The 12,285-nt window shown below is 42.8% G+C and overlaps 1 protein-coding gene across 1 annotated transcript in view; it reads left to right on the forward strand.

Moving 5' to 3' along the window:
* Positions 1 to 12,285, forward strand: part of STING1 (stimulator of interferon response cGAMP interactor 1) — a 288,807-nt gene that overhangs the window by 99,392 nt on the left and 177,130 nt on the right. Inside the window, exon 3 of the mRNA XM_044069479.1 lies at positions 2,676 to 2,853. Within this exon, the coding sequence (XP_043925414.1) occupies positions 2,676 to 2,853 (178 nt within the window). The remainder of the gene's footprint in view (positions 1 to 2,675; positions 2,854 to 12,285) is intronic.

The following is a 12,285-nucleotide window of genomic DNA, read 5'->3' on the forward strand; positions in this document are numbered from 1 at the left end:
GCTAGCCACACCATTAAAGTTAAACAATTATGCTACCCTTTTTGTAACACCTAGTAACAATATGAAACTGAGAATTATGCTACAAGTCTTTAACATTGCTTTTGTATCTAAATTACCATGCAAAATGTCAAATCATTATCTACTAGGGAGGCTTGGTATAATGGTTAAAATGTTTACCTCACAGACACAAGTTAGGGGGGTTGATCCTTATCTTTGAAAGAAATTCGCTAGGCTTAAAATGGCTTACAAGGGCAGCTAGCCTAGTATTAACCTATGAATTCATGAATGACAAATATATACGTTTTGGTGGGTGGGTGAGTTTATCATAATGATTAAGGTATTCACCTCATAGAGACAAGGTACAGGGTTTGATTCTGATATTGGGTTATTGGCTTGGCTTAAAGTAGCCTTTCAGGGCAGTTAGCCTAATGTTTACCTGTGAACCTATGAACTAATGGCAGTAAGTAGTTAACACTAGTTTATGATAGGAGAGTGTTAACTGGTCTGACAGTCTTGCAACATGCTAGTTATTTATGAATAATTATTATGATATGCCTGAAGCTTGTTAATGAATATGGTACCATAAATCATAGATCATTTGTTCTAAGTCTGCTCAGTACAGGTCAATTAGTCAAGCAGGCTTCTAAAGAAAGAATTTTACATGGAAGATGAAGCCCCCCTAACTCTCCCCAATCCACCCATACACACATGTACAATCATGCAAGAGGTTATGCACCCATTAAGTAATTTGACTTTCTCTGAGATCACCAGCCTGCAGGAATAAGTTAAAATATTTTTATCAGAAGCCTATTTTGATTATCTCAGACAGTAGTGGTCAACAAGCTTTGTATAACTGGTCTGGGACAGAACAAGCAGATATACTTGTTAACTGTTATGTTGAAATTAAACCTGATAACATGTCCTACAGCTGGCTCCCTGTAGTGCAGCCTAGCATTCACAAACATTCAAGTGAGATTTAATTAAGAAGTAAATTACATCAATGCAGCAGATCATAGAAGTATTGTACTCTTTTTCTTTCCACCCAACCAGAAGTTAGTTGGCTGCTTATTTTAAACAGAGAACTGGGTCCCACTTTACCAGAGACAATAAATCACTATGATTTTTCCTCTGAAAAGGTAAAAAGACTTTACTGATAGGATGTGGAATATTAAAGTTCTGTGTAAAGGAAAATAGGCTCATCTCCTTTCAATAGATCTTTATTAGCTGATTTAAATTACTAGTCCCTTCTTCTTCTGCAATTTTGTTCTGGAATTTGTAGATACTTCTAGAAAATACATCTAAACAAAAAAGCCTTTGTTTTAATGTATAGCTGATGGTAGATCTTTTGTGTTTCCTCCTGTTTTTGTCTGTGGTGATTTTGGATGATGTGCTAATATGTAGCTGATGGTAGATCTTTTGTGTTTCCTGCTGTTTTTGTCTGTGGTGATTTTGGATGATGTGCTAATGTGTTGCTGATGGTAGATATTTTGTGCTTCCTCGTGTCTTTGTGGTGATTTTGGATGATGTGCTTAATATATAGCTGATGGTAGATCATTTGTGTTTTCTCGTGTCTTTGTCAGTGGTAATTTTGGATGATATGCTAATGTATAGCTGATGGCAGATCTTTTGTGTTTTCTCATGTCTTTGTTTGTGGGATTTTGGATGTGCTATGTTCTTCACAACTCCTCCTTCCAAACAGAAGCCTGGCAAACACTGATACAGTTTTTAAGACAGCTAGTCCCTGCCTTACCAGTGCCAGAAAATTACCAGAAATCTTTCCACGTGTAGGCAGGAAACTGTTCACTAACTCGAGAAATCTTGCTATTATGCCACCTTTTACACAGAGAAATATGTAGCCTCCTTTTAGTGCATCTTTGGGATTCATTTCAACTTGTCAGTGGAAACTTTGGCAAGTGGCACTACTGTGAAAAGAAGCCACTGAAAAACATTTTCAGCAAATTTGCTGGGGGTAAACCCCTTGCAACCCTTTGTGGAAAAATGATTCCAATATGCCCTCAAACTTCTATATACTAACTCTGCAGTCATAAATTCCATTATTGGTGAAAGTGATTGTTAGAGAAATTACTTAGGGAAATCAGTGCTCACTGAACATGCCTCCATGCACATGTATGGGTCCCAATCGGTTTTTGACTGATTAACGCTGTACCCTCTTTTCTGGGAAGGAATCTACGCTGGGCGTATAAAAACTTGCAGCAAAGTTTTGGTATTTAATGCTGGTTACGTAGTGATCTTTGACTTTGTTGTTGTATTTAAATAAAAGGATTCTTGATCATGAAAATTCATTCTTCTGTGTTCATTACATCACCATGAGAAAAGGCTGCTCTTTACATTATCTTCCCCAAACCAGACCGTATTCATTTCACATTAAGATAAATAAATTGTAATAGAATAGAAATAGAATAAATAAATGCAAAGAGCAGGTGGAATGATTGGGAGAGGTGGAGTTCTTGGCTTTTTCATAAGTACACATCTAGTACTATAAGAGAATTTTTCTTAAAATTGTTTGTGGGCCAACTGTTGTGAATTATGTGGAATCGATTAATATACATGCATATTAGAATGTCTGTTCTAAAACGTAATCCTTGTTGTTCCTTTGAATACTATATGCATTTTGCAGTTTATATACTCAATATTCTCTTTTCTTTAAAATACAGATATCACAGAAACATTATTAAAGCTTTAAAAGAATGTTTTGGGCCATCTAGAAAAATGTCCTTGCTAATACTAGCAGCAGTTCTCGGCTACATTCGGCTCGATAAAGATAATGACCCGTGGGTGAAGGTCATCCCAAACTGTTTTTTCAGTACTTTCTGCATAGCTGTTGGAATTCATGTAAGCATTTCATTTTCTTTTTCCATATTTCAGTGTATATGTTCCATCAGAATTTGTATATGACTGTATTTAATGTGTCCCAAATCTACACGCACTATCCTTTATCACTATGCATGAGAAGAAAGATGCATTCTGAATCCTGTAAAAGTACAGATACCATTGTGTGACATAACAAAGCCAGCTGGTTTAAACACAGCTGATACCCGAGGCAGGGGTGGTAGTGGATGGTGGCGTAAACATTAAATAGAGTGAGTCTATGTGCAATAATATGATAAGGATACACCTCACAGAGGCTTAATACTTCTTATGACTGTATGGTAAAGGACCCTGTTACCTAACATGTCCTAGTAAGTGATGTGAAATAGTACTGAAATATTCATTTTCAGTGATTATTCATGGGCTACAAAAAGAAAAACAGAAAGTGTCTGCTGTTATTTGTCTTTCATAAGTAGATAAATACTCCGTTATACTGCCTTTAAAAAACAAGTAAAGCATGAAACTGGACCACATCTGGGAAAAAAGGCAAAGAGTGAATATGCACCACTTCTTAGAATGCAGTCCAAGAGTACAACAAAGTATGTTTGTAGTGGAATGCTAATGAAAAAGATCTAGACATTGTACAGAAAAAGAAGAAACTTAAAAATATTACACGTGACAATGTAAGGTGACAATGTGAGGTGTTGCCATCTGTGCCAGGGAGAGTGTGCCAGTGCATGTGTAAGATATGCCAGCATAGCTAGCTGGAGTTTTGTAAATAATTTTGTGTCATTTGACTGTCACACTGACTTGTGCGGATGCTTGTGTTAAAAATCTATCAACAGAGTTATTGTAACTGATTAAATGTTTATGTTTAAACAAACAATTCTGGAAGGGAAGAGCAGAAATGTTTGAAATTGCTATATAACTTTCAGATACACACACCTTTGCTAAGATCTGTTGCAGTGTGTGTGTGTGTGTGTGTGTATGTATGTATGTATATTGTACCAGGGTCAGGTGATCAAATGTGGTGTCATTCTATAACCAGCAATGAGAGGATGGAACTCCCGCAGCAGCTTGTTTTGCTTTTTCTTTGGAACCTGATATAAAGATCTGTGACAGTAGTCACAGTCAGTCAGTTGAGCTAGTTCAGTTCAGTCTATTAGAAGCTCATCACCGTGCCACATCTCACCTTCTAATCTTGCCTTGCTGCATTAATTAAGTTATCTAGGGAGCAGTTATTCTTTAGACAGTCAGGGTATACAGTGAGATTACTTAAGTTGTGTTTTTCTGCATCTGTTTGAATCTGTCCAGCTGTGATGTTCATCGTGTTTCACTGTTGCAGTCATTACTCTTGGGTTATCCTGCTGGCAGGCTACCCTCAGTCAGCCAGAATTCCAAAGTCTAGGTCCGGCGTCGGTTGCTGTCGCCTCTTCCCTGATGTCAGTGCGCCAGGGGTATAAAAGATGCAGCCAACGCCATTATGTCCTTCAAGAATGCAACTGCAGTCATAACATATGGGTTGTCCTGCCTCAGGCAGCCCTCGGTCAGCCGGATTCCAAAGTCTGGGTCCGACGTCGGCTGATGTCGCATTTCTCTCCGACGTCAGAGCGTCTGGAGTATATAAGCATCAGCCGATGCCATCTTCTTCAGTCTTTCTTGCCGTGCGGTGCCCAAAGCAGAAGCAGTTCGCAAGTGCCGGTCAGTCAGCTCCTGTATTCTTCGAAACCGAAGTCATCAAAAAAGCTAAGTACCCTGTTGGGGACCTTTTCTTGCCTCAGCCAATGTCAGAAATTACTGAAAAAGTAAATAATTGTTTGTCTTGTGGTAAACAAATACCTCATAAGGATTTCCATTCTTACTGCCTCCCTTGCCTTGGCCCAGACCACGACGTCTCGGCCTGTGCCGCCTGTGCTCGCTTCAATAAGCGCAGTCTCAGGTGCCGGGCGGAGTTCGCTGAAGACTTTTTCGGTGAAAAATTTGATTATATAATGCCGTCGGAACAACCGACAACACATACTCCTAAGAAACGAAAAGACCGGGACCGACATCCTCGGCCCGCTTCTTCCACCGACACCACGCCAAAACTAACCGCGAGTGCCCTGGTTCCCTCTGAGGTGGTTATTCCACCGCTTCGAACTGAAGACACCGCATTACCGATACCTCCGATACCGGAGGCCACTCCGACGCCAGTTATTGATTTTCCTCCGGATACTGAAACCGAGGAAATGCCCGAGACCATTGCTGTTGATAAGGTCACTCCTGCACGTGGAGCGGCTAGGCCTCCCATGTCCATGTCTATCAAGGCCTACACACGTGCTAATGCAGCCAGCAAGGCCAAGCATCTTACTGCTAAAACCTTACCTCAGCCTACTCCTGAAACTCAAATCATGTCTATGGCCGCAGATTTAATTTCTCTGATCAGAGGTTCCCAGGCCCATCCTTAGAGAGCATCCCAGCCTCCTCCTGATAAGAGGCCCAGGGTTGAACCAGCTCTCTCTTCAGATGAAGATTTTGAGGACTCTGTTCACTCCGAAAGCCAGGAAGAGCCCTTCCAGACCTATGAGGATTCAGATGCAGAGGACTCCATTCCCTCGGCCTCATCTCCTGAGGATATTTCTTTTGGGGAAGTTCTGCATTCCATGAGGGAGCATTTTCAGTGGCAAGGCCAGGAATATTCAGATTCTAGAAAGCGGCTTCGAACATTCCTTAAAAAACCCCAACACAGACCCTTAGCTATACCTCCTGTGCTTGATGTTTTGGATGATCTATACTCTGACTCCAGTGTTACCCCTGATACTCTTCCTCCTGCTCCTGTCAAGCCTGACAGATACTATAGGTCCCAGAAACCCATTCTCATTTCTTTAGGGCCCATGCTGTTGATTTAGAAACAATTTCCCAAGGGCCTAAAGGGGTTTCGGCTACCACCTCCAAAAACCCTTTACCTTCCGACAGGGAAGCAAGGTCCTTAGAGAGATGGGGGAAGAAGGTTTACACCTCCACTACTTTATCTATGAGAGCTCTCAATTGTCTCTTTCACATGTTTCAATATCAGGATTTCCTGTTAGATGATTTACAGAAAAAATTGGCCTCTCCTGAACCTTTAGATAGGAAGTCTTTGCAAGAGGCTGTTCATAATTCTCAGCAGGTTAGCAATCACTTTCTACAGTGTGGATATGATGCATTGGAAGCTTCATGTAGGGCAGCTATGACAGGGGCGGTCATTCGTAGACATGCATGGTTAAAAGAGCAACCATTACCAGATCATGTTAAGGCAAAACTTCTTGATGCACCCTTGGAAAAGAACAAGCTTTTTGGTGCTAATGCTAAAGATGTGTTAAAGTCCATTGAGGAAAAAGGCAAGTCAGTTCAGACAGTCAAAGATTTCCTCCAGGTTCAGCCACCCAGATTCAGCAGAAACTGGCCTTCTAAAAACTGGTCCTTTCCTAATCCTGAAAGATTTCAAAGGGGCAAAAACAGGCGTGCCCGAGGAAGAGGGCAATACAGAGGATCCTACAGGGGACGACAATGGCAACCAGCAAACCAAAGAAGTGACACAGGGGTTTCTCCTGCCCCGCAGGGACAATCTCAATGACTTTCCTCTAGTTCCGCTGACCAAGGAGCAAACAGACGCTCCTTTGGGCGGAAAATTATCTCTGTTTTCAAAAAATTGGCACAAACTGACAAAAGACAAATGGATTTTGGACATTATAGACCACGGTTACAGGTTCCATTTTCATACCTTGCCAAGAAAACAAGGCATGCCAAACCTTCCACAAAATCAGAGGGCAGAGGCTATCAAGCAAATTTCTCTGCTTGCTCAGATCAAAGCAATAGAAAAAGTTCCACAACAAGAACAAGGTCAGGGGTTTTATTCAAGACTGTTCCTTGTTCCAAGAAAAGAAACTCAATGGAGACCAATACTGGACTTGTCCGCTTTAAACACTTTTCTCATAGTACCAAAGTTCAAAATGCTGACTCTACAGCAACTCCTTCCCATGCTGGGCAAGGGGTCTTGGCTGATTACTCTGGACCTCAAGGAGGCATACCTGCATGTCCCTATCAGACACAGCTGCAGAAGATACCTCAGATTTCTTGCAGGGCCAGAGCATTATCAATTCTCAGCATTGCCATTTGGCTTATCTACTGCACCCAGAGTATTCATGAAATGCCTGGCATCAGTAATTGCTCATTGCAGGCTCCAGGGGATTCAAATCTACCCGTACCTGGACGATTGCCTCATACAAGTGGACAACAAACTAACCTTGACAAAAATAATGTCATACACTTGCTACAGGCTCTGGGATACACAGTCAACTTTCAAAAGTCAAGACTTCAGCCATCCCAGCAAATAACCTTCTTAGGAGCCAAACTAGACACAGCCTCTCAAATGGCTTACCTGACAGAAGACAAGCAAAAGAAGTTAACTCATTACTTCAAAAGTTTAGCAAAGCTCACCCAGATGACTGCAAGGAGATTCCTACAGGCCCTGGGTTACATGGCATCCTGCATTCTCCTGGTTCCACTAGCAAGACTACACATGAGAAAGCTTCAATGGTACCTAAAAAGCTTATGGTCTCAACACAGCAACAACCTAGAAGCAACTATTCTGCTCATTCCATGTCTTCAAAAGGAATTTCTATGGTGGGCCACAGTAAGCCAGTCAAACACAGGTATGTCGTTCAAAAAACCTCAGATAACACAGACCATGACCACAGACGCCTCAGGCCTTGGATGGGGGGGCGCACATGGAGGGCAGATGTATTCAAGGACAATGGTCTCCAAAGGAAACACATCGGCATATCAACCAAAAAGAAATGCTGGCAGTAATGCATGCCATCGAGGCCTTTGGATAACAACTTCAACAAGGCCACCTACTAATACGGACAGACAACACCACTGTGATGTGGTACATAAACAAGCAGGGGGGCACTCATTCTTAGCCCCTCTGCAGACTGACAATGACTCTTTGGGAAAAATCACTGAGTCTAAACATACAGTTACAATCCCAGTTTGTTCCAGGCAAAGACAATGTTCTGGCGGACAGTCTAAGTAGGAATTTCCTAGACCCCCACGAATGGAGGCTACATCCAGACATCTTTATACGACTCACATCGACATGGGGCAGGCCGGACGTGGACCTATTTGCCTCCCACCTCAATCATCACTTACAAAAGTTCTGCTCAAGGACATATCATCCACAAGCATGGAAAATAGATGCTCTCTCATTCAACTGGAGCTCCCTAATAATCTATGCATTTTCACCTCTGCCACTGATGACCACAGTGTTACTAAAGATCAAAGCAGAGCAGCTGAAGGGGATCCTAATAGCTCCAGACTGGCCAAGACAACACTGGTACCCACTACTACGGAGCATATGTCACAACAAAGCGTGGGTCCTTCCCCAGTGGCCCCAACTTTTGACTCAACACAACTTCAGGACAGTTCATCCCAACATCCAGACGCTACAGCTAACAGCTTGGGAGATCCCATGAATAACCTCAATTTACCTCTCTCCAAGGAAGTTCAGCGGATACTAACAGAAGCCCGCAGACCATCCACCAGAAAGGCTTACTCAGCCAAATGGAAGAGATTCAGCATTTGGAATACCAGCAAGGGTCATGATGCATCACTTTTGAGCATTCCACTCATTCTGGAATACTTGGCAGATATGCTACATAACGGACTCTCATACTCTTCCATAAAAATACATGCTTCAGCTATCTCAGCTAGATACAACACTGATCCACCTGTGTTTTCACATCCCTTGTTAAGGCAATTTCTTAGAGGAATCAAGAATATAAAGCCCCCAAGAAAGGCACCAGTACCAGCTTGGGACCTCAATTTTGTCCTAGAAAAATTTACTCTACCTCCCTTCGAGCCAGCAGCTTCTGTGGATTTACAATTTCTTTCCTGGAAGACAGCTTTCCTGCTGGCCATTACCTCAGCAAGAAGGGTTTCGGAATTACAGGCCCTAATGGCAATACCACCGTTCATAACCTTTCACAGAATCAGGGTCTCCTTACGAACCAACCCTACCTTTCTGCCAAAAGTGGTATCTAGGGTTTCTTTAAATCAAGCAATTCACCTGCCTACTTTCTTTCCCAATCCTGAGAACAAAGGGGAAAGACTGTTGCATACCTTGGACATACACAGACAACTTCGCTACTACCTAGACAGAACCAAGACCAGTAGGAAGTCTGATCAGCTTTTTGTAGCTTACCCCCCTGGAGTACAAGGAAAAGCAATTTCCAAACAGACAATTTCAAAATGGATTGGACATTGCATCAGATTCTGTTATTCCTTCCATGGAAAGAGTGTGCCAGCCAATGTCAGACCACACTCCACCAGAGCTACAGCCACCTCTACAGCATTCTTAAGAGGGGTGCCTACAAAAGACATTCTAGATGCTGCTACATGGAGCTCCGTGCATACATTTTCCAAACACTACAACCTCCCTTTATATTCCAGATCCAGAGCAGGCTTTGCTTCGGCAGTCCTGCAGGGATTGATAGATACACCATCCTTTTCTTAGAGCATACCACCTCCTCCAGCTAAGCTATGGTATTCAACCCATATGTTATGACTGCAGTTGCATTCTTGAAGGACATAGTACAGTTTTGTACCTACCATAAATGTAGATGTCCGATAGATATGCAACTGCAGTCGGGTTTTCCCTCCCTCCTTCCCCTCTATGCCTTGGGTCCACTCTTCTCCCTGTTATCCTTAGCTGGGGATATCTGTTATGGTGTATCTGTTTATTGCTTATTTATTGTCTGGAAACCTATTATTGTCTTCCAATTTGATTACAGCCTTCCTTGGAGGGCACCTGGCATCTGGGGCAAGAAACACTGAAGAAGATGGCGTTGGCTGATGCTTATATACTCCAGCCGCTCTGACGTCGGAGAGAACTGCGACATCAGCCGACGTCGGACCCAGACTTTGGAATCCGGCCGACCGAGGGCTGCTTGAGGCAGGACAACCCATATGTTATGACTGCAGTTGCATATCTATTGGACATCTACATTTATGGTAGGTACAAAACTGTACTTTCTTCTGTCTTTCTTGCCACGCGGTGCTCGAAGCAAAAGCAGTTTGCAAGTGCCGGTCGTCCGACTCCTGAGATTTTCAAATCTGAATTTCAGAACCAAAGTCTTCATTAAAGCTAAGTATCCCGTTGGGGAAACTTTTTTTCTTGCTCCAGACTGATGTCAGAAAATGTTAACAATTGTAATTCTTGTGGGAAGCAAATACCTCATAAGGATTTTCACTCTTACTGTATTCCTTGTCTAGGCCCTGATCACAACCTTGCTAGCTGTCGGTTTTGTGCTAGATTTAACCAACGCACTATTAAGCGTTGGTTCGATTTTGCATTTCATTACTTTGGCCAAAGATTTAATTATATAATGCCGTCAGAACAGCCGATGACCGGAGTTTACAAAAAATGCAAGGATAAGGAAAAGGATAGGCATCCGAGGTCCAAAACTGACGATGAGGCCTCCGCTAGGCCAGTCGCCGGTTCGCCGGTTCTCAGTGAGGCGCTTTCGCAGCCCCTGGCGCCTGCTACCTCAGAGCCACAGGCCTCTTCCAACTTCCACGTGGAGCCAACTGGGCCTCTGGATACTCAAGGTATTGAACACTCGGAAATCATTCCCTCAGATGGGTCCGGAGTCACTGAGCAGGCATCGGCTTCTAAGGGTGTCTTCAGACCTACACAACTATATATTAAGCCATCTTCAGCTTCAAAGACAAAGACTAAAGCAGCTCTAAAGACAAAGAAACAAGTACAGCATTCTCCTACTCAGACTTCCATGCCTAAAAAACGATGCTCAAAATGGCCGAAGACCTAATTACTTTGATCAAGGGTTCCCATCCCCCTCCTGATAGGAGGCCTAGGCAAGAGACAGAGTATGATTCTCCTGATCAGGTTTCTATTTCCTTTGATTCCCCTTCTGAATAGGATTATTCCAAGCTTCCCTATGAGGATTCTGATACTGAAGAATCCATTCCTTCAGCCTCTCCTCCTGAGGATTATTCTTTTGGGGAAACCCTGCATACCATGAGGGAGCATTTCCACTGGGAGAGCCAAGATTATTCTGAATCTAAGAAAAGGCTCAGAGACTTTCTGCTACTTCCTCAGCACAGACAGACCCCTTGCTATTCCACCTGTTCTAGACATTGTAGATGATGTATTTTCAGAGTCCGGCCTGTCCCCTGACTCTTTACCCCCTGCACCTGCTAAGCCAGACATAGATACTACAGAGTCCCAGATTCTCATAAATTCCTATATAAAAACCCTGCTGCTGCCCAGAAACTATATCTCAGGGTCCCAAAGGGGTTAAAGCTTCCACTGCAAAAAACCCTGTCCCCTCTGATAGGGATTCTAGGGCTCTAGACAGATGGGGGAAAAAAGTTTACACTTCTGCTACCTTGGCTGTAAGGGCTTTAAATTGTCAGTTTCATATGCTTAAATATCAGCAATATTTAATGTCACTGCTTAAACAGAAATTGTTGACAAATACTGAATGTTCAGAGAACAAGGAAATGCAGGATTTATTGCATGCAGCTGAACAAGTGGGAAAGCATACTTTGCAATGTGGTTATGATTCACTGGAGGCCTCTTGCAGGGCCGCTGTTACAGGTTCTGTTATTAGAAGGCATGCTTGGTTAAAGGAACAGAATCTGCCTGATCATGTTTAAGCAAAATTATTAGATGCTCCATTACAGCATGATACTTTGGTACTAAAGCAGAAGAGGTGTTGAAAAAAATGGAGGATAAAGCAAAATCCATGCTGACAGTCAAAGATTTCTTACAGGCACAGCCACCCAGGTTTAGCAGGAACTGACCTTCTAAAAATTGGTCCTTTCCAGTGTTAGACAGACCACAAAGAGGCAGATACAGGTGTCCCAGAGGCAGATCTCAGCCCCAAGGCTCATACGGGCCTAAACAATGGGGTGTTCCTACCTCCAAAAGCAGAGAAGACAAATCACAACCTTACAGGAAACAGTCCCAATAACTTTCCTCTGCCAGACCCAAGCACTGTTCTTTTGGCAGCCCCCTTAGGGGGAAAACTAGCACTTTTTTTCATCAAATTGGCAAATGGTTACCCAAGACAAATGGGTCCTGAACATAGTGTCCCAAGGCTACAGGTTCCATTTTCACACCCTACCAAGGTCAAAAGGTATGCCAGACCTGCCACACAATCAATGGGCAGAGGCACAAAGACAAATTACAACCCTCATGGACATGAGGGCCATTCAACAAGTACCACAACAAGAGCAGGGGCAAGGATTTTACTCCAGACTTTTTCTAGTGCCCAGAAAGGACAAAACCTGGAGACCAATACTGGAACTGTCTACTAAATATGTTTCTGGAAGTTTCAAAATTCAAAATGTTGACTCTGCAGCAGCTACTGCCCATGCTGGGCAAGAAGGCCTGACTCGTAACTTTGGACC

This window comes from Protopterus annectens, chromosome 4.part0 (assembly GCF_019279795.1).
Source record: "Protopterus annectens isolate FY-2018-M chromosome 4.part0, PAN1.0, whole genome shotgun sequence".
NCBI lineage: Eukaryota > Metazoa > Chordata > Ceratodontiformes > Protopteridae > Protopterus > Protopterus annectens.